We start from the raw sequence: 22,686 nt of genomic DNA on the forward strand, positions 1-22,686 counted from the left end.
CTGCAAAGAATGAAAGTCCCATGACAGTGCCAATCACTACAGAAATGGTGCCAAAGACAGCTAGTCCAGTTACAGTTCCAAGGCTTTCAAGTCCAGCTCCAAATAGTGTAAGTCCTGTGACAGTCCCTAAAACCTCTAGTCCATTGACCATCCCAAAGAGTTCTAGTCCAGAAACAGTTCCCAAGAGTTCTAGTCCATTGCCAATTCCAAGACTTTCGAGTCCAGTTCCAAAGACTGCAAGTCCTATTACAGTCCCGAATATCTCTAGTTCAACAACTGAACCCAAGATTTTTAGTCCAGAAACAGTCCCAAAGGATGCATACCGAGTAATACATCCAAGGCTTTCTAGTCCTCCTAATAGTCCTGCTTCAGTTGTCAGAAAAATGTACACTGTTCCAGATAGCAGTAGTCCCAGAGCTTCGCCAGTTTCACTTGCTGCTCTACCATCAAATAGCCAGTCTTCCCCTCTTACAGAAAAGCAGGGAGGTGAAGCACTGGGTTTATCATGGCCATGTCGGGAGCCTTTATTAGATGATGCCTTAGAAAAACTCCTAGCCCCAGACTCCACCCAACTGGATGAGAACCAGCCACCTGCTTCCATTACGCCTGGAGATGAAGACAGACCTTGGGAGGAGGAAGATGGAATTTACACTGATTTCAGTCGAGAGGGAACCCTGACACCCATGACTGAATCCAGCTGGATGGATGAGTGTTTCACCCCCTCCACCTGCCCTGGGACACCAGATGCAATGCTGGATCTGCCCACACAGCAGCCGTCTGCTGTTGAGCGACTATCTGCTTCTGGCCAAGTACGAGATTCAACTTGACTCTCCCAAAATAAGCTGCTGGTGTTGAAGCAGGAGAGGCTTTAGGACCCCATGTGGTCTTTCTATTATTTGGCCATTTGGCCTTTCTATCATTTGGCCATGTGGCCTTTCTATTATTTGGCCATGTGGCCTAATGTATTAATTATATCTGACAGTAATGGCAGAATGGCTGTGTCAGATGATCATTCAAGCAGAACATATCTCTAGTTCCTGAAACAAGCTTATTTTGGGAGAGCAGCTCCTACAATTGCACCAGGAGCTGTACATAAGTTCAAAACATAGCGTTTTGATGGAGAAATTCCTCTGTCTATGTGGTGTGATGCATGTAGTGTCATTGCATAGCAATTGTAAAATGGCTTGAGGGAGAAGTCTGCCTGTAGAGGCTTCTTATGGCTTATGTTGAAAGCTTTGCTGAAAGGATGTCTATGCACGCCCTTACTTGCTTCAGTCGACATTGCTGCGTTAGTCACAGGGCCTGGCCTATCCTGTTTATGTAACCAACAGATGACGCAAACAGTATGTTTTAAATCACTGCCTGTGTCAATACATAATTTGACTAAATTGACAAGAAGATTCGACAGTAAGGCAGATTTTTTTTTTGGCTAATACATATATGAACAAAGAAAGTACATTTAAAAGTCATGTAAGAACTATACTTCTCTCATCTTTGGCCTTGTTTTGGCACGTGCAGGCTTGCGTGCAAGCATTTTGTGATGGACCTGTGTTGTCTTGACTTCCGTTATCCAGCATGCCTTGCCACAGATACCGGAGCAGTAGAAGTAGTGGAGAATGATTTTGAACAAAAGGCTGTGCTTAGAGTCTGCAAGCAATTTTAATTGGATACACGAGTGCCTGACAAACGAATGCAGAGCTTCATGACAGAAGAATATTCTGGAGCGTTCTTGAGTGTTTTTCCTGTGCTGGGCCTGTCCTGTGTGTGCAACTCAACATGGACTTTCTGGTGAATGGCACAACCTCAGCTTCCCACACCTCCTTATCATCTACTCTCCAGCTCAAGTCGGTTATCCGCCGCACCAAAGAGACCTCCAATGTTCATCCGATGTTCAGGGAGGGACTATTGCGGCGTAAAATGGGACCTGTCATTGTGAATAAGAGCAACTCTCAAGACCGACTCATTGAGGAGCTGCAGGGGAAACTGGGAATTGGGCGAGTGGAGCGCCGGCGTAAACAGCCAGATGATTGGATGACAGAAGGAGTCATCGTGATGTCCAACCCACAGCGAACACGGGAAGAAAGGGCTCAGCCATCTGTGGATAAGGTAGAGACTGAAGGTGCACAGCAGGAGTAGTTAGTACTATTCCTAGACCACGTTAAACCAGTTGGAAATTATATATCCATCTGATGGATTTTGGTTTACTTTTTTTTGGCCTACAGTCAAGGAGCTAACTGGCAAATTTTACACATACGTCACATTGCTGTAAAATACAGTTTTTTTTAAACTGTTGCTTTACTTCTTTCTTACCCCTGTGTTTGTACTATACCTTACTTGTTTGCTGTCCTTTCTTGGCTGTTTCCTTTCTCCTTTCCCCCAGATCATCATCCCTCCTGAATCACCTGCCCCACAGAGAAAAGTCCTGTCCCCTCCGCAATCTCCCCCAGCACCCAAAAAGCAGCCCCCAGTCAAGCAGACTCCTCCACCACTACCTCCTCCCCCTCCAACCCCTCCTCCTCCTCGTGAACCTACCCCTCCTCCTCCTCCTCGAGAACCTACCCCTCCACCTCCTAAGGAGCCTACTCCTCCCCCCAGGGAGCCCACACCTCCCCCCAGGGAGCCCACACCTCCCCCTGTCCAGCCCCCGCCATCACCTAGCCCCCCTCCCAAGCCCGTCACGCCACCTCCGCCTCCCAAAGTGTTTGTATCAGTGGGTTGTCAGACCGAGTACGACCCCATCTTCCCACCAATGCAGGCATGGATCACCTTTTCTCGCCTCTCCCTCTCCTTCTTTCTGACCTCGCTTTCCACTTTCTATCATCCATTTTCTTTCACACTTGTAACATTATAACATTTGACTCTTTTGTCTGGTTTGTAGAGTTACTTTGAGTTGTTTTATTTGAGTATGCTTGCAGGTCAGTTGTGCCTCTGTATCTATGTGAGCTACACAATTTGTCTGGTCATCGGGTCTGTTTTTGGCTACTGGTCCTCACGCCAGCTGGAAACAGGTAGCCTCTTTAAAGCTTTGTCTGAAATCCAGTCAGTCCAGGTTATGAGTGGTGCTGACATTAAGCCTAGAGAGACTGAGCCCATTTTCTAATTCTGACATCTGATGCCACCAACAGTTGTGTGTTCAGAGTGGAGTGGAGGGTTTAGGAGCTTAGAGACAAGTTGACCGTATACCCCCATGTTCCCATTACACTAACTGTCCTGCCATGCGCAGGAATGGCAGGCTCGTACTGAAACCTTATCTGCCACATGACAGCACTGTTACCACCACACTTTTAGTATCTCCCACAGGACTTCCCTCAACAGGTCCCACTAGGTTAGGAACCAGCATATCCATGTTGACTACCATGTACCATGACCTCTTTCAGAGTCCTCACTGTCTTCAATGAGGTAGTTTTGGTGAAGAGTTATGCAGTAAAAGATTGACACGAGTAGTGTTTTATATGTCAAAATCCCAGTAAGAAGCCTGGCTATTTTATTTGGTCCAAGATAAGGTGGGTCATATTGTGTGTGTGTGTGTGTGTGTGTGTGTGTGTGTGTGTGTGTGTGTGTGTGTGTGTGTGTGTGTGTGTGTGTGTGTGTGTGTGTGTGTGTGTGTGTGTGTGTGTGTGTGTGTGTGTGTGTGTGTGTGTGTGTGTGTGGAAGAATACATAGACCAGAGATGCTATTTTCTCTCTTAGTGGAATGTAAGAGCTCCAATAACCACACCAACTGAGAAGGTCTGTTACATTACAGTAGTTACATTAGGAATCCAGACAAACATTCACACACACAATATAATCATATAATGACCAAAGAGATCAACATGGATTAACACAAATGACATGTAGGTTCTGTGCCATGCAGATTGGTATTCCTATGCTATAGGATTTGCAATCTGTATGTAGTATAAGATATTACTGTTGTGTGACTGTAAAATTGTTCATTGAGGCAAAGACTATTGTACATCACAATTACAACAACATGAAGGATATTTAATAGGTTTACAGGAATATGTAATGTGATGACGTAATTGCCATAATTATGAGAGTATACTAAATGTGAACACAAGAAAACTCAACTCAATGAGCAAAGAGGAACAGTAATAGTTACACCCAAGCCATCAATGGCATTACAAACTATGACTGCAAAAATCACCACAGAGCCATGGCTGAATATCATAAACTTATCAGCTGAAGTACTAGCTGCAGTGCTATTTGTCTACCCCTTGTACATCCTAATAGTATAATGAAATAATTTTGGTCCTCCACCTCCATCAGATCCAGTCGCAGGGAAAGACTTCTCCTACTGGTCCACCCAAACCAGCCAACAAGCTGGACAACATGCTGGGAAGCCTGCAATCAGACCTCAACAGACTCGGAGTCCAGACTGTGGCTAAAGGCGTCTGTGGTGCCTGCAAGAAACCCATTGTTGGACAGGTGATGATTAATCATGCACATACAAATAAGTCAGTTGTGCACATACTAAAAATATATAATGTGTTTTTTATTGCATAACAAGTTTGTGTGGCACACACAAATTACCAACTGAAACATCATTTAGAATACCCAGTATGGTTATAAAACATCATCATAGCAGTTTTTTTTGTTAAGAATTTGGAAAAATGCAGAATGCAGTTAAGATTTATTTTCCCAAGTTAGATGAGATATGCAGTGTCTGCTCATGCTCTGTATATCTCTGTGCTGTGCTGATTGCTTGAGGTCAAAGCCACTCAATTTATCAATAATTCAACCAATAAGTAGCATAATATAAAACTTGCAGTGAACATTCTGTTTTATCAAACTTTCACCTTACGAAGAATTTTTGCTTTTAAATTAAAGTTAACTAAGGTTAGCTTTTCTCATGTGTGCTACCTCTTAACCTCTATGACTATTTCTGTCAGTAGAAATAGTCCTCTCCAGAGATGCCAGTATCCTCCCTGCAGGTTTTGCATGCAACTTATCAAAAAGGATGAAACTTCAAGAATATTTTTATTTGAAGACTCCCAAGTCAAATTATATGAAAGGAAAGACCTCGCTTCACAAGAAACACATGTTTTCTGTGAATTAACTTAAACTGAAACAGAAATGTATAATTTTCTTAAATGTGTTGCCATTCAAAGTTTTGTAAGGAAAGACGTCGCTTCACAAGAAACACGTTTTCTGTGAATTAACTTAAACTGAAACAGAAATATTTATAATTTTTTTTAAATGTGTTGCCATTCAAAGTTTTGTTAAACCTTAATTTAAAAATGTCTAATCTTTGAGTTATTTTGTCAACATCTGCTGCTGTTTGCCTTTCTACCATGTGCTTCTTGCATGCAGAGCACTGTCGATTCTCTGCTGAGCAAGGACTTTCCTTTTGCAGCTCATTTCAATTTAATGCACCATGTGTCCCCACTCCAGGTGGTGACTGCCATGGGCAGAACATGGCACCCTGAGCACTTTGTGTGCACCCACTGCCAAGACGAGATAGGCTCCAGGAACTTCTTTGAGCGTGACGGGCAGCCTTACTGCGAGAAAGACTATCACAGCCTGTTCTCACCAAGATGCCACTACTGTAATGGACCCATACTGGATGTTAGTAATGCAAACATAAGAGCACACACACAAACACACACAAACACACACATACATACACTAACACACACACACACACCAGCATGGATGGGTGGATAAAGATATTTATTTATTCATAACTTAATGGATTAGGTCCCTTACTGGAAAGATCACTGCATGGTGGGAATTGCCTTCTTTCTCAAGCTTGAGTTGCCTTCTCTCTCAGTTTTGAACTTCCTTTTGTCATTTGTAGCTCAAATTAATAAGATTACTACTTCTGAAAAAGATTTTGATTCTGGCCTATATGTACATATGTATATTTAAATCCCTCTTGATTGTGAATTCCTCAGTTGCATTATACGTTTGGTGATACTCAGTAGTATACAGTATTTCCACCTCACCATATTGTCATTTTAGTTGCTCTGTTTTACTTATATAGACAATGATGTTGCTTCTTGTTCATCTTTAAAAAAATCTCTTTAATAAATATTTGTCAACATTGCACCCCCTGGTGGAAAAGACAAGAATCACTTATGATCTTAAAATGTCTAGAGGTTTATAGCATTGTTTTAAAATGAGTAATGCCTGGCCTGCTACAGGAACTTAACTGTTGAGTAGTTTTTAACCCATATGTTACACAATATGAGTATGAAGCTTCTAAGGAACGCTATCAAGCCTGGAAAACATGAGCTAATAGACATAGTATTCCAGCACCTCCCACACTTCTTCTGTCAACTTTGCCTGCCCCCTACTGGCCTCTGAGTCACTGTTAGTTTATCTTTTGATGACAGATATACAGTATGTACTTGCATGAATGCTGACTTTCCTTTAGAGCAACACATATAATCACTATTTTTTCCCAGTGTTTAAAGGTTGAACTTTTAGAAGAAATTGGTTGATTGAGTCCTGCTTTTGTTTTACAGAAAGTAGTGACTGCTTTGGACAAGACTTGGCATCCAGAGCACTTCTTCTGTGCCCAGTGTGGAAACTTTTTTGGACCTGAAGGTACCAGTCACTCTTCCATTTCCATCACAACACCTGGCTTGTGTAGAATAAGAGAAGGGTTAAATTTTCATTGTCAAAAGAAACATGCTTAGAGGGTCAGTGTGTGTTTTTGCTGTCCGCTAGGTTTCCATGAGAAGGATGGAAAGGCATTCTGCAGAAAAGATTATTTTGACATGTTTGCCCCGAAATGTGGCGGTTGTGCACGTGCCATCCTGGAGAACTACATCTCTGCTCTCAACTCCCTCTGGCACCCTGAATGCTTTGTCTGCAGGGTGAGTAATGAATTACAATGAAAATAAATCATATCGTGTTTTCCTCACATAATAAATTATTCCTCTTCTCTTTTTCTCTTTTAATTCCTAGGAGTGCTTTACGCCGTTTGTTAACGGCAGCTTCTTTGACCACGACGGCCAGCCGTACTGCGAGGCGCACTACCACGAGCGGCGTGGCTCACTGTGCTCTGGCTGCCAGAAAGCCATCACTGGCCGCTGCATCACAGCCATGGGCAAGAAGTTTCACCCAGAGCACTTTGTGTGTGCTTTCTGCCTCAAGCAGCTTAACAAGGGCACCTTTAAGGAGCAGAATGACAAGCCCTACTGCCACGGCTGCTTTATTAAACTCTTCAGTTAAATCATGTGTACACCCATGCACACATTTAATTACATGTCTAAATGCACGTGTGGATGTGTGTGCACTCACATGATATGTATGTATGTTTTTTTTGAGACAGAGGGTGTTATGTTGTGGTGGATCATCATTAGAAGGGTGAAAAATGTCTCTGACTATCAGTTCTTGACTTGACACTGAAGGGATTTCCCTGGCTGTCCAACCTCTCAGGCTTGGCATTTCACACTTTTGCTAAAGACATTTTAACAGAGCCCAAAGAGATGTTTATTTGAGTTGTATTCCTGCGCTGCGTGCAGCAAAGAAAATATGCTAATTTCCCCTTGTATGTGTGTATGTATAGGAGCATATGAGGGTAGCATTTAGACTCCCTCGGAGCCCTGTTTTGTAAATGGTTTTATTCCCCCATTGCAGGGCAAGACTTTGCATTCTATGGTGAAATAGTTTTATGCAGGTAAGCTTGATTGCATGGACCATGGAGAGTTGACTTACAGTAAGCAGTTATGAAATATGTGGAGTGTTGAGTGTTGGATACCCAGTGCTTGCCCAATGAGTGTTGGAATAACCTATGAAAAAGATGTATTTTTTTAGTCTTGGAAACTGTTGAGGTGCCATTTAAAAGAACCATGAAAACACCCCATATATGTATGTACATGCACACAGACACACACTGAACTTCTTCACTTCTTTAAGATACTAGTTCAATCTCTTTGCACACTCCAACCGCAGATCTCTTGATGAGACCGTCTTAAGGTGCATTTTACAGTTTCAGATATGAGTTTTTATTTTTCTACTGTCCTATTTTTCCTATGAAAATTAATGCAGATGTTCACATTCATGCTCATGTAACTTCATTTATTCCCAGTGGAACAGTAATCCAACATTTAGTTGCCTTGCAGTTCTTACACAGCTGGTTACTAGTAGATTTATATCACAGATTCCTAAAATAATCATATTGAACTTTCTTTTTCCCGTACCAACTTGGAACTTTGTTTTTATTTTACTACTGCAAAGTATGTGATGTCATTTATGCCAATAATGTTCAAATAAACTTTTACAAGTAATGATGACAAAAATGTAGGTCAAAAATAATAACATGTACCATGGTCATAAATGTTGAACCTTTGGTGCAGTTTTGGTTTTGTTTTTTAGGAGAAAAAGAATTCAAAATTTAGAAGAATTCTATTCAGAACATTTTTTTCAAATCATTTTACTGTTGCTACTGTTGTGAATGTATCACTGTATTAAGGCTGGTTCTAAATTTAAAGTTTGGTTGTGTTAACAGACAGTTAGTACAGAATTTGGATTAAAAGCATGCTACTCTATTATGTAGAGTTTTATCAGCACTAGCTGCCAGTTGCTGCTACAATCAGAATCTAAATTTATATACCTGTATTATGCTCGACCTTGTGACTCAACTGTGTTTTGTCACTGTTTTGATGAGAATATATATTTTTGAGCTGTTGGCGCTCACATTGATATGCAAAGAGCTGGCTCTATTGGCATGTAGGCTAACAATAGTTGACCCTGTTACTCACAAACACAGACACACCAGATTGGATTCCAGTGTGTCAGACTTCCAAGGATACGCAGCCCTCCATGTTTTTATTATGAGTCGTGAACTACGATCCTGCTGTATGAGTTGATATCAGTGTGAGACTCACTGATGGCAGCTGGACGTTTGTGTTAGCTGGTCAGAAATCAGCCTACATTACCAAGCCCCAGCCAAGCCTTTAGCTACATTTATTTTACAACTAAATACTTGTAGCTGTTTTACCAGATATATAAGACATTGTGTGATTTTTTTCATTTTAATTTTTCTTTTTTTTAGACAATATTGCTCTCATTATTTTCAGTTGCTTTTGTTTTTGATCACAAGGTGTGCACAGTGTTAATACACAGTATCCACATCCAGATTGTTTTTACTTTGAGAAGATAATTGCTCTTGTGCCAAATGTTTCAATGCAATAAGGTCGTATACACTGTGGAGTTCTCAGTCTTTCCTGTGATTTGAGTCTTTTATGGGCTGAACTCTGGGAGAAGCTTCATCTACTGTGGTGCATCTGAACTATGAACACGTGAAATTTTACACTGTAGTAGACAAGCCAAGGAGAAATCCTCTGTACTGAGTCATTCAGCAGACAGTATAGTGTACACTTGTAGCTGATTTACAGGAAATAGCTATGTGAACGAGGTTTTTAGAAAGACTTTGAATTCAACATTTGCACCTTCAGTTAAAACTGTATGCTTATGAAAATGAACAGGAATTGATTTAATGTTACCCTGTGTATATTTATCTTCTTCTAGTATATTGTTGCCTTATAGTTTCTGTTTCTGTCAAAGAATTCTGGGAAAAAAATACATGAAAGCCTTTTACTGTTAATGAGATCAAGTGAACTTTTCTTTGTAAATGGAGAGATTCTTGTATTCTTTTAACAATTTAATTTAGTCATGAACCATGAATTTTTCTGGCTTTTTGTGTGGGTGGGGTGTAAGCCTATATGGGTCCTAATTACTGACTGATTAATAAAACTGCTGCAAATAAAATATGTTCTTTATTTCTGGCATCGTTTTGTCTGAGAAGTTTCCCCTTTTCAAACATACTATGAATATTCAGGGTTTTGCATGAATTCAGATCCATTTAATCACAAAAAACAAAACACTCATTGTTTCACAGGTTGTGAGACTATTAGAAGTTTATATAAGCTGAATTTAAATTACAAGCATTATAAATTAACATGAGCTTTAAAGGTGTTCCGGGCACTTCCAACTGTAGCAGACCCAGAAAACTCTGGAGGGATTACATATCTCTCCTGGCCTGGGAATGCCTTGGAAACCCCCAGGAGGTGCTAGAGGACATCGCTGGGAAGAAGGATGTCATTTCCTTACTCAGCCTGATGCCACTGTGACCCAGCCCTGGATAAGTGGCGGAAAATGGACGGCTGGACATAAATTAACAGAGGACGTTACTTTATCTGAGTCTGATGTTCAGAAAATGTAAAAACAATAAAAGTACACTTCATTTGTGTATCAAATGGGAACAAGACTTTTAATGTACCGAGTATATACAGTTCAATACCACGTGACGGGCCTGCTAAAAGATGGTAGTTTAATACACCTGACAAATGCATGGACAAGCCAGTATGTCTCTGTGGCAAGGAAAGGTCGTGACCCGGAGTCTGTGGTTTGTCAGAGTTTGGAGCTTCATAGTAAGCTCAGAGAGGTTAGGTCGACCATCCAGAATCTCCAAGTATTTCAAGTCCTGAAGCTTATGAAGGTGCAAGAAATCCTTCTCTGGCACATGCTCGTGTCGAATTTTGAGACTTTTCAGCTTTGGAAATAGATGTGGGATTTGAGCTGTGAGAGCTCCCAAATGTGAAGGCCAGGGGTCCATGTGAAGGTGGAGGAGATCCGGTACTTGCACTGCCACAGCTGCCATCTCCTCTGAGGATATTCCTGCAACACGCAGTGTGAGACTGGTCACTGTGGCTGGAATGGCGTTGACATATTTGTAAACAGACGGGCCCTTGACAATGACCAGGGTTGTCAGTTGAGGGAGGTCAACCAGCCATGTTTTCAGGTGACACACAGGTGGCCCTAATTCTGCCAACTCCTCATCTGAGTGCTGGTAGAAAACTGCAAGAGTCTGCAGGCCAGGCACCAGTCTCATTGCATCCTCTGGTAATGAATGATCGCTGTAGTTAATAAGTTCTAAACTGGACAAGGCCGTGGCACCATCTTGTCCATGTGCTCCACCTATGGCACCTGGCTTGGGTCTGGGATGATTGTGAGGGGGGTACAGTACATGCACAGTGGTCAATGACAGATGCTTGAGCTTAGGCAGGCAGGTAAGTATGGAGTGAACCATCCAAACTGATTCTTCAATGATCCCTGTCTGATGACAAACCAGAGATGTAAGATTTTGAAACTGGGAGACAGAAGAAATGAGACTATCAATTGCTGCACTGGGGAATTTAACACCACACATGCTGAGGTGAGTCAGCTGCAGGGGTTGAGACACCGCAGGAGCATCTAGCAAAACAGACTTACGACTGCTTCTAATAACCAGATGCTTCAGATGTGGAAAGTTCTTCAGGCAGTTGAGGGTCTCTTGTGAGCTTTGGTCCATTATCACTGTAGTGAGAGCTGGAAGGCACATGGCGAGCTGTTTCCAGTCCTTAACTTTGGTGCTCCTCACCACCGCACTGGTGACTTTTTTGCGGCGAAGGCTGGCCCAAAACTGACTGTTGTAAGAGCCGTTTTGAAAACCCAGAACTACTGCCCAGCCTTTCCACAGAGAGCCATGGTCAATAAGTTTCTTGAAGTACTTGCAGCAAGCCCGAACGCTCAACTTGTCTGCCACAGACAGATATCCAAAAACGTGGTTCCACACCTCTGACGGAAGCTGCGGAGGCGAAACGGCCATCGCTTTGCTGTGCTGACGGATATGCAAGCTCGTTGAATGACACCGACATTAGTTTAATTCATTACTCTCCACTTAGATTCTAGTATATCTAAGTGACCACATAAAAGAGTTTTATAGTCATAAAAATCATTTTTGAAACCACGCTTGTCGTTTGAAGCCAGCACGACTTGTGTGCAACGTCGATTATACTGTGTGACTGGCTTCAGAAGTGATTGACACAACAACTATCCAATGGGTGTGATGCTCACGCCCATAGCTCAACTGTGATTGGTCAATTATTTCTCTATATATTCCTCTCGCGTCATTCTTCCTTCTCTTTCTTTCACGCAACCCTTGTGAACGGTAAGGATAGTCTCTTGTCTTTAACTGTTGGCGATTAAAGTCATTTTAAATTGACTATCACCCCATGTGATATTTAAATTTTCTAGGTTATGTTGTTAGCATTGAACAGAAAGCGTTTTATGTTGCGTAAATGTTCGTAAATTTGACTTTAACCGAGTGTGGCCTGTGTCTGGCTAATGTTAGCTAGCATTAGGTGACGGCCGCATGTCCTGGTCTACAACGCAGATTGTATTAGTTGTCCGCTCGGTTTCCTCAATATAACCTTCTGTAACGTCTTCTCTTTCCTTGTTGTAGATATTACCTTGTCTTTAAATCAGCTTTTTAAGCGATCCTTGGAAGCACTGCAAAGATGCCCAGGGAAGACAGGGCCACGTGGAAGTCCAACTATTTTATGAAAATCATCGTAAGTATTTTGGATGTACCTTTGTGAATCACCACTCGTATGTTTTTAGCCGAAATGTCATTGAATGTGAATTTGATTCACTCGATGAACAGTCCCTGCCATGAGTGAATGTGGCGGGTAGAGTTAAAGTAGTTTGAGTGGACAAATGGAAAGGTACCATGCAGTGCAGTCCGCTTAACATATGTCAAAAACGGTTCTCTTTCTTTACAGCAACTCCTGGATGACTACCCAAAATGCTTCATCGTGGGTGCCGACAATGTGGGCTCCAAGCAGATGCAGACAATTCGTCTGTCTCTGCGCAGCAAGGCTGTGGTGCTCATGGGTAAAAACACCATGATGCGCAAAGCCATCCGTGGCCACCTGGAGAACAATCCTGCTTTGGAGAAGTAAGTTATTGCTCCATCTGTCTGCTTTTTCAAAGGCATACTATACAGAATTTGAGTGTAAAAACACCCCTACCTAGTTCAACCGGTGCTGGTGAGACCAAAGCTGAATGCTGTTTGTGTCTACAGGCAGAGGCCAGGGTCTCTGGAGATGTACACTGCCATATACTTCTAGTGGATGTGAAAGATAACCTGTTTTGTGCAAATTCCTGCATATTATATACCTTGTCTGAGTTTTGATGATGCAGGATAGTTACATTGCAGCTTGTGTGGTGCTGTGGTGTCGTTCCCCCTGCAAACAGTAACCTGTCTCCAGCTATCCCTGTCTGTCTAAATCCCCAGACAGCTAGGGACGCAAGGTCTCAGACACTTGTATTCCTTTCTTTAGTAGGAATTACACTCTGCTTGCATATTGTAACAGATCATATGATTTAACAGACTCCTTCCCCACATTAAAGGAAATGTGGGCTTTGTCTTCACCAAGGAGGATCTGGCTGAGGTCAGGGACATGCTGCTAGCCAACAAGGTAAGGTTCTCTAAACACTATTTCAGAGTATACAATAATGGCTTCTGAACACAAAATGAAAACAAAATCCCAAAAGTGTTATCTCCATATACAATCAGCAGTACAGTAGAAGGAACCAATATTTGTAGTCAAGATCTGTGTTAACATCAAAGTGCAGGATTAGTTCCAATACAGCTTGATTGGTGCTGTTTTGTCGTTCCCCCTGCAAACAGTAATCTGTTCCCTCGCTATCCCTGTCTGTCAGCACCCACAGGCAGACAGGGACGTAGGGTTTCAGACAGACTTAAAACTTGATTTAAAATGTGATCTTGTTGAATATGTCAGTATAATATTCAACCAGCCCTAGTAAAGTGTACTTGACTGTTGCCTTTCACTACCCAAGGTGCCTGCAGCTGCCCGTGCTGGAGCAATTGCCCCCTGTGATGTGACAGTGCCAGCCCAGAACACTGGTCTTGGTCCTGAGAAGACCTCTTTCTTCCAGGCTCTGGGTATCACCACTAAGATCTCCAGGGGAACCATTGAAATCTTGGTAAGTTGCTGTGGTAGCAAATACAAGTATACTTAAGTGCAGGAAGCCATGTCTTCTTCCAAAAGTATACTTGAATATTCAGTACATGAAAAACAATGTCTCAGTTTAAATCAGCAACTAACTGTTTGTTTTGTCTCCACCAGAGTGATGTTGGTCTGATCAAAACTGGTGACAAGGTTGGTGCCAGCGAAGCCACGCTGTGTAACATGCTAAACATCTCACCCTTCTCCTACGGACTCATCATCCAGCAGGTGTATGACAATGGCAGTGTTTACAGCCCTGAGGTGCTTGACATCACTGAGGCTTCTCTGCATGGCAGGTTCCTGGAGGTAAGATGAAATTTCACTCCTTGCAACTAAAGATGATTCACTTGATATGTTTTGTGGTTGTGTTGGTGAATTGTCAGTGACTATATAACTTCTTTTTAAGGGTGTGAGGAACATTGCTAGTGTATGCCTGGAGATTGGCTACCCCACTCTTGCTTCTGTCCCCCACTCCATCATCAATGGCTACAAGAAAGTCCTGGCTGTTGCTGTGGAAACAGACTACTCCTTCCCCCTGGCAGACAAGGTATGAACCCATGAACTGTACATTTGTCAAGTTAATCAGCAGGATTAACTTGACAAATTCCTGCATAGTGTATATACATGTCTGAGTTTTGATGATGCAGGATAGTTACATTGCAGCTTGTGTGGTGCTGTGGTGTCGTTCCCCCTGCAAACAGTAACCTGTCTCCAGCTATCCCTGTCTGTCTAAATCCCCAGACAGCTAGGGACGCAAGGTCTCAGACACTTGTATTCCTTTCTTTAGTAGGAATTACACTCTGCTTGCATATTGTAACAGACCATATGAGTGCTGGATCACCCTGCAAAGAAACTTAAAAAAATCCTGTCAAGTTCTGCACAGGCAGGGATTCTTAGTTTCAGATTACACTCAAGGGTCACTGTTGGTACTAAAGTGCTTAATTCTTGAATCTCAGTCTGCATGCACAGGAAACCACTTCATGTACATGACTAATTTTTCACCTTTTTGTTGTCACAGGTCAAAGCCTTCCTGGCTGACCCATCTGCATTTGCTGCTGTCGCAGCACCTGCTGCAGCTGCTGAGACGGCTGCGGCTCCAGCTGCTGCCAAGGAGGAAGCTAAGGAGGAATCTGAGGAATCAGATGATGACATGGGCTTCGGTCTGTTTGACTAAACCACAGCGAACAGACTCAGAATTGAGTCAACAAAGACCATGATTCAATAAAAAGTGTTTTGAACACTGTGTATACTTTGTTTTTTTTGTTTTTTTGTAAATATAAGGTTGGGTTTGTTAAACTGAAAAGTTGAGCTAGTAGTAATGCAGTATTGTGCTTTAAGTACTAAATGTTTTCATTGTACAGGGTTTAATCCATTGCCAACTAGATTCTAAGGGTCTTAAATGTTGCAGGATAAATTATGCCAATATCCTGGTGTAAATGGATGGTGTGCAGAACCAGACATGCGATTTGGGTGTCAGCCTGCAAAGCTAAAGTATTAACGAGTCTTAATCAATTTCTAGTGTTCCCACAGGCTCTGTGCCAAATGACAAATGGTGTAGTACAGGGAACCATACAGGATATTCATTGCTGCTGTAGAAGTAAACTATTTCTATTGATTACTACTTGCCTAGTTCATATGCTTCAAAATCTATACATTATCTGTTTTGGTTAACATTCTGGGATTTTTAATATCTAGCCCACTTTCAGTAAAGTGACTGAGTACCAGTATGGCATCAATGGGGGAAGTATTCCTGGTTTAGTGTAAACCAAAACAGTTAAGCCACCAGAATCTATTTAGGAATAAATGAACAATAAACCAAGATTGTCAGTAAAAAAAAAACTTAGTATTAAGATCCACATAAATCAGATTAATGCTCTTGATTTAAGCCTAAAGTCAATTTAGGTGGTGTAATTGGAACGATCTTGATTTGTGTACTGAAGTGCCAGACATATTACACGGAGCTTGGCAATAAAATAGATCACCATGGTGCTTCAGACCTATAACCCCTGTGATCTGAAAGCAGTTTCAAATCCATATTATTCAATACAATGTACACATTTCCCAGACAACTTTTTCAGGCTCACAAATCATGTTTTAATCCCTGGGATTTCTTAAAGCTTCAAGCCTTTTAAGGTTGTACCCAAGAACATGTTAATTTAACAGAGGTGAATGGTATTTAAAGGTAAACACACAGGAATAGAAACTACCCTATTCTATGATGTTTGTTATAAACATTTTTAGGTTATTTCTGGCATTTCATGTTTACACTGTTTTTCATGTTCAACATTTTTTTATAGCTATAACCTCTTTAGTTTGCTCTCATAGTGCCCAAGAATGACGCATTTGACTTAGTTCTTCTGGGGGAGCCGGGCCCCAGAATCCACTAAAGGGTCGGACTGATGTCCATATTCTCTCAAAATTCTTTGGGAAACACTGCTGTGTGGTTCACCTGGAGTGGAGCTGAGCCGTCCTGTGTGTGCTGATCACACAGAGACAGTGAACCAGGTGCTGACAGCTACACTCTTTATGTTACTAAAAGTGCAATAAAAGCTACCAGAGTAAAAAACCTGCCAAAAGAATGGACAGATAGTGGGTGATGTTTGGGGGGACAAGGACCAAATATTTATTCAATTAAAACTGTGAACGTTTGTTCAGCTTTTCTAATTTGAACCCACGCACAATGTCAGTGAGGAAAATAACAGGAGACATAACTGCAGTTTTAAATTAAAATGAAGATGATTGGAGAGGAGAGGAGAGTCTGTGCAGCAACTACTGATTTGCACTAACCGGGATAGAGAGTGTGTGTTGTAAAGAGATCCTCTTTCTGTCAGCAGCTGTTCGAGGTGAGTGTTTGGATCAAACTATCTTTGTATGATAAAAGTGCATTGGTCTTACTTGAAGAACACTGTTTGTACACTTATAGATTACAGAGTCAAAAGGTAAAACTGGTGGACTGGGTTGCTTAATGTTACATCATAACAGGAGAGCATCCAGCGTCTCCTGTCTTTGACGTTCCTTAGAGCAGATTTCACTCGCTATCGAAGGCCCTTCAACTTGGACTCTTCGTGGGAGAAAATTGTAGGCACACTATTTGGTTTTAGTCTTTGCTCTTTCAACAGCTGTCATCGACTAAATGCATCAAATGACTCCTGAGATGGCTTATGTATTTTGCTGGTGCACAGAGATCTTTAAAGTCAAACATTCACAAAATGACTTGCACTTCAGAGGGCTGTTGCATGAATCCTTTCCTTACTACTGTGGTAAGTGGGGGCCTGGACAAATCTTATTATTGTGTATGCAGGTGGCAAATTAATTTTCTTCTCTTGTTGCAGGTTGCCACCTGCTGCTGCTTTGTTGCCTGTCCGATGTAGTACAGCCTTAAAGGCTCTATAAAACAAGTGTTGTAATTTGTTTTCAGTTTTGTTTCTTTGATTTAGTGGAACTGTGGGCCAGTCTGCTGGGCGGCTAGTCACCCTGGGTGAAGTCCCCTTCACTTCATGCTACGTTTAAGGGCACTGGGACTCATGTTTTACCTGTTTGCTGTGTGAGTGTGCTGCACCGGTGAGTATGTGGTAGTACTCCTAGGCATTCCCCTGTGTAGCCTGCCACCCCACCTGCTAACCCCAGCCCACTTATGTTTGGTTTTCTTTGAGCTTGTATTATAGTGTCAAAATATTTTAATTGTATTAACTGATTATGTTATAAAATAACCCTTTTATATCTTAACTCAGTATTGTGCTAATCATTTCCTTTGTCTTTCAGCTTATTTTCTTCTGTTTTTGAATAGGTTATCAATAAAACTGTAATTTGGAATCACGACTATGTCCCTCAGTGAGTGTACCTGCCTGCCTTGTTTAGTGTCGAACTAAAGGTCATTAGTAACTGATTTCCTTATTGACATTTCCTTGAATAAATCTCCATGGTAACTTATGTTCCTCTGCTTTTGTGCAACCGAGTCTGGGCTAAATTCAGCCAGGATAACTGGAAAATCCCGGCTCTATAATGGACATCGTGACTAAGGTGGGATATCTTGCAATTTTTTGTACTGATTCCAAATCTTACGAAGCAAGAAAAATAAGTAAATGTCAACGATGTGCATAATTGTCAAATGTATGCAAATCAAACCTTCAAAAATATAGCCAATATTTTCAGGTAGGAACAGTAAAATGTTTAACTAAAACAGAAAAGACCAAGCAGAATTCGCCATGACTACATTAAATGTATACAGAGAACTGAGAATTTAAGAGGATTTCAGTAAACATCAATAACATCTATTTTTACATTAACTGTGTAACTTAGCTATTGGTTGGCTAAGTCATGAAAATGTTTTGATTAAAAAAATGCCTCATTGGCCCTCTCCACAAGCTTGACAAACAACAATGAGTGCAGGTGGGAAGAGGGCTAGCTGTATTACTATGGTAATCAGATTACTTCCCTACAAGTAAGATAATTGTTGGAAGTTAAATAGCGGTAAACTGTATTACAATACATAAAAGTGATCAGTTTACTTGACAGCGTGATCAGATTACATGCAGAAAATCGCTTTTGCTGCAGGGTGCATGGGGGACAGGCAGGCTGGGTTGTCTCGGCCTCCGGGGGCAGCCCTTAGCGGACACTGGGTGCGTTGTTGTCTGACAGATGAAGGATGGGAAATACTTTCTTATTTCTCCACCTGATATGTCCAAAGTCAACCATGTGATTGTGAGCACACACTTTTTTGCTACTTTAGTATTATAAAGTGCATAACTACTTACCCAAAAGGCAAAAACTTTTCCATGTCCCTCAGCCACAGATCAGGGATTGTGTGCAGTCTTGCTGAGTCCACATGTTTCTTTGGCTCTTGGGCACTGAAATCACAAGGATAATTTGGGCAAAATAAGAGACAGTTCAAAAAGTACAGTCAATATCAATAAATAATATAAATCAATAAAGGCCAATATCTGCAATAGAGAGACTTGAACCAAACCAACCTTGTTCCCATTTGTTGCAGTAGAACATCATCTGCCAATTCTTTAATTCCTGACAGGATGTCTTCCCCTCTGTGGCAAGTACACACACAGTGTAGTTCAGATTATATGCTGAAACTTTTATAATCTCGTCTACAGTAGAGATAGCAGAACAGTAGAGCAGTTAGGACCGGACAAAACGTCATCGTTTGGGAATCCCTCCTGATGTGTTTCTCTGGGGAATCCCTCCACCTGGGTTCACGCCCTGTCAGTTTTTGTTAAATGTTAATTCCTGTGAGGTTTCAGGATGTGGGCAGTATATAGCCTAGATTAACTTTGTTGTTTTCATAAATTCAACATTTCTGCACCACCCAGTAATTTGAGTGTCTAGTATATTTTATTTCGACAGGTAAGATTAGTGCATCCAGGAAGGTTTTTATTTTGTTTATCTCAGTTGTTTTTTCATCTGTAGTGAGTCAGTGGGGATCTGTTGGGTTAGGAAGCCTGTTTCGTTTTATGTGTATATGTTTTGGTGCCACCTGCAACCTTTCTCTTTGATAGATACACATTTAGGGGCGCTCTAGCGCCCCTAAATTTGATCTCAGCACCCCTGAAAACAATAAATTATTATTGTATTATTTTTAACACTTGCAGGGCATTGCATGTCAAATTCTCATTAGGAGCTGAGCCCCCTTAAAGGTCTGATCCTACAATCGTCCCTGTTCATTACAAGTAAAATCCTGCATTTAAGTACTTTTACTGTAGTACTTTAAGTACTGTTTGTTTTGACTTGTAATGAAGTAGTTTTACATTTTGTTATTTATAGTTTCACTCGAATAAAGGACCTGTAGGTCTACCTCTCTCCCTACACTGCAGAATCTGATGGGTTACCAAATTCTGCACATCACCGGAAGTTGCGTCGGTAGATTGAGATGCGTCACGGATGAACAGCAGCTACAGAGGAAGCGTCCACTATGGCTGAGGTAAGTTATTTTAGGGTTTATTGGTTTGGTTTGAGACTTGTGTGTGGTTACACACCTGAATAAATAAGCTTATTTACAATTTTTTGTGGTTTTGGGTGCTGATAAATGCTAATATTCCCCTACTTTCCAACGGCGTAGATGGGTCAACAAAAGTAAGCTAACGTATAATTAGCTAATGTGACGTTAGCCCGCATAATAATCGTAGTGTTTAGTGTTACTTTACAATTACATTACATTGCAGAAGCCAGTGTCAGTTCACATCACATATTTGGTTTTGTCATCTGTTCAGACTGACATAATTAAAGATGTCGTAGCTTTTAGCATGATAATAGCTAACGTAGCTATGTTATTGACATTCAGGTGCTCATTTCCCTTTAAATTCGAGGGTTAGCTGGCTGTAAAGTAGGCGATATTGCCCCCAAGACACCCCATGATCATGTTAGAAAGTTTCATATCTCATTTTTCATCCAGACCCACAGCTTACAGGACCTCCAGCAGCCAGCTGTTTTCTCCAAGGTGTTTATCCAGAGAGACTACGGCTCAGGGACCATCTGCAGGTTCCAGACCAAGTTCCCCTCTGATCTTGAATCAAGGGTATGTAGAGAGTTCGTCATTGTGGATGCAAGGGTTGTTTAATGCACACTAAAGTCTGGTGTCTATGTTTAAACTTGTTATGTTGTTTTAGCTTGATAAGCAGCAGTTTGAGGAGACCATCCAGACTCTAAACAACCTTTATGCAGAGGCAGAGAAACTAGGGGGGAAGTCCTACTTGGAGGGCTGCCTGGCCTGTCTCACTGCTTATACCGTATTCCTCTGTATGGAGACACACTATGAAAAGGTAAAGCTGCTTTAATACCATTCTGGGAACTGCACCAGGTCTCCGTTTTGTGTCTGGTGGGGTACATAGATCTACACATCACTGTTTATCTTTTAAGCTGTGTGTGACTCTCTATCTCTCCATCTTCAGGTGTTAAAGAAGATTGCCAGATATATTAAGGACCAGAATGAGAAAGTATACGCTCCCAGAGGCTTGCTGCTCACTGACCCCATAGAGAGAGGTCTCAGAGTCGTATCCTTCACTTGGCTAATGTCAATTTAGTTGACAGCTTTAGTAGTCAGCTTTTGCTGATGTTGCCTGGCTTACCTAAAATAATTTCACAATTAGAAGTTGAGTTGATTTGAGACAGTAAGTATCAGTGACACTATTTATAGTGTCTACTCAGCCAAAGAGAAATACAGGACTTAACTCCATAATTTAGGTCACCATAGCTTGTGCGATGTTGTGTACATCTAGAAAAGTTAATTGTTGTTAGTTCTGTAAGAGATGGGTATGTATCATTATGTTTTTTCCCCTTAACCTGCTGTCTTCAAGGTTGAAATCACCATCTTTGAAGACAGAAATATTGGCTCTGGAAGATAAAGAATCTTGGTATGTTCTCACTGCATTTTTAATGAAAAGTCAGCTCTATTGGGAAAACCTTGGGAGCTCTAATATGACATTCTTAACTTTAATTCAAGCAATGAGAAATTCAGGATTCTCCCAAAAAGTCGGGCATAATGCTTTTTTTCTAGCTGTATTCAAATGGACCTCTTACACTTCACCTTTTAATTACATTATTTCATAATTACTGTAAGTCATTTAGAATGACATTTACTACCATGCAGCCTAAATGTACAACCAAGCATAACAACACTAAAAACACCACTGGCTTTATCTTCTGCTAATTCTTAGCTTAACATCTTTTTTCCTCTTACCTCCTTTTTTAGGATGATGACTTGGACCAGATACTGTTCATTTGTCTGGCAGCACATTTAGACACCTTCTTCACCCGAATGGATGTATATAATTTTGATCTGATCCCTTTCTCTGTTATTTATATGTACTCTACTGACTGCCTATCCTTATGTTTGTGTGTTTTCATGTCTTTTTATACATGAGGTGATGTATAAATCATGTCCAAGTTGATCAAAACCAGTCCTTATGAATAGTGCCATTGTATAAAATGCCACTTTTGATCATGGTACTTATGAGTGATTTGACTTGTGTATTGTTTTGCAAATAATATAAAGTTGAATAATGTGTAGTCACCAGGAATTGTCATAGAAATAGGTTGGGATGGAGTTGTTGGCATCATCTGTAAACAGTAATTCTGTTATGGGTAGCACTCCACAGTATTAATTGCTGGTTGTAGCCTTTGTTGAGGCAAATGTTTTCTTATATGTGCATGAAAGTGACTTTTATGAGGGAATCACGTCTTGTGCAACATACACATTGGAAGTTCTGAGCTGGAGATTTTTGTGACTTTAAAGATGGAGCATGTTTACTGTTAATAAGTCCATCACAAGGTGATGATCACAAAGTAATGATAACATGACCTAGTGCAGTTTGAGAAATGCCCTGCTCTCTCTGCTGTCAGAGAACCACTGCACTACATGTCCTTTCTAATTTTCAGCAGTCCTTGTCAGATGTCTCTGAAGTTTCTCTGTCTATATTGCGAACGTCATCCCTTTTTCTTTTTTTTAATAATCACCAAACACCACAGAAACCTTAAACACTCTGAATTCCTCAGATGATTGCTATAGCTGGTGTTTGATACAACATGTCTACTTTTCTTACAAATAATTGTTGTGATTATCTTAATAAATTGTCTTTTCCTGGAAATCTGTAGAGCTCCTTGTGTTTGACTTTTATTTCAAATGTCAGACCACATCAGGCTTTGAGAATGAGCTGTTGGAAGTATTGTGTGGGTAATAGATTTAAAAATATGTATTTCACCTTATGTGAAGTTTAGTTTTATTTATTTGTATAGCACATTTCATTAAGTATTTGTAACTCAAGGTGCTGTACAAGAACATTAAGAATACGAAAGACCTTGACATAAACAAAAAACACATTACAATAAATTAAAAAGGAAAACATTAAGCTACATTAAAAATGTAGAGTATAAAA

General features: G+C 41.0%; 3 protein-coding genes across 3 annotated transcripts in view; all 3 read left to right on the forward strand.

Annotated features, from left to right (window-relative positions):
• Positions 1-9,735, forward strand: part of LOC133977887 (paxillin-like) — a 28,120-nt gene extending 18,385 nt beyond the window's left edge. Inside the window, exons 7-11 of the mRNA XM_062416186.1 lie at positions 4,269-4,427; positions 5,394-5,567; positions 6,470-6,551; positions 6,675-6,823; positions 6,915-9,735. Coding sequence (XP_062272170.1) covers positions 4,269-4,427; positions 5,394-5,567; positions 6,470-6,551; positions 6,675-6,823; positions 6,915-7,181 — 831 coding nt within the window. The 3' untranslated portion in view covers positions 7,182-9,735. The remainder of the gene's footprint in view (positions 1-4,268; positions 4,428-5,393; positions 5,568-6,469; positions 6,552-6,674; positions 6,824-6,914) is intronic.
• Positions 9,736-11,909: 2,174 nt separating this feature from the next.
• Positions 11,910-15,052, forward strand: rplp0 (ribosomal protein, large, P0). The gene is made up of 8 exons (XM_062415983.1): positions 11,910-11,943; positions 12,238-12,346; positions 12,557-12,732; positions 13,168-13,255; positions 13,638-13,784; positions 13,928-14,113; positions 14,214-14,354; positions 14,826-15,052. Exons 2-8 carry the CDS (start codon positions 12,293-12,295, stop codon positions 14,979-14,981), a joined length of 948 nt encoding a protein of 315 aa, XP_062271967.1. The 5' UTR covers positions 11,910-11,943; positions 12,238-12,292; the 3' UTR covers positions 14,982-15,052.
• Positions 15,053-19,669: 4,617 nt separating this feature from the next.
• LOC134005412 (golgin subfamily A member 7-like) lies at positions 19,670-22,010 on the forward strand. Its single transcript, XM_062444304.1, has 6 exons — positions 19,670-19,736; positions 20,208-20,330; positions 20,422-20,574; positions 20,704-20,805; positions 21,109-21,165; positions 21,504-22,010. Exons 1-5 carry the CDS (start codon positions 19,728-19,730, stop codon positions 21,154-21,156), a joined length of 435 nt encoding a protein of 144 aa, XP_062300288.1. The 5' UTR covers positions 19,670-19,727; the 3' UTR covers positions 21,157-21,165; positions 21,504-22,010.
• The last annotated feature ends 676 nt before the right edge of the window (positions 22,011-22,686 follow it).

The sequence above is a fragment of the Scomber scombrus genome, chromosome 3 (genome assembly GCF_963691925.1).
Source record: "Scomber scombrus chromosome 3, fScoSco1.1, whole genome shotgun sequence".
NCBI classification, from domain to species: domain Eukaryota; kingdom Metazoa; phylum Chordata; class Actinopteri; order Scombriformes; family Scombridae; genus Scomber; species Scomber scombrus.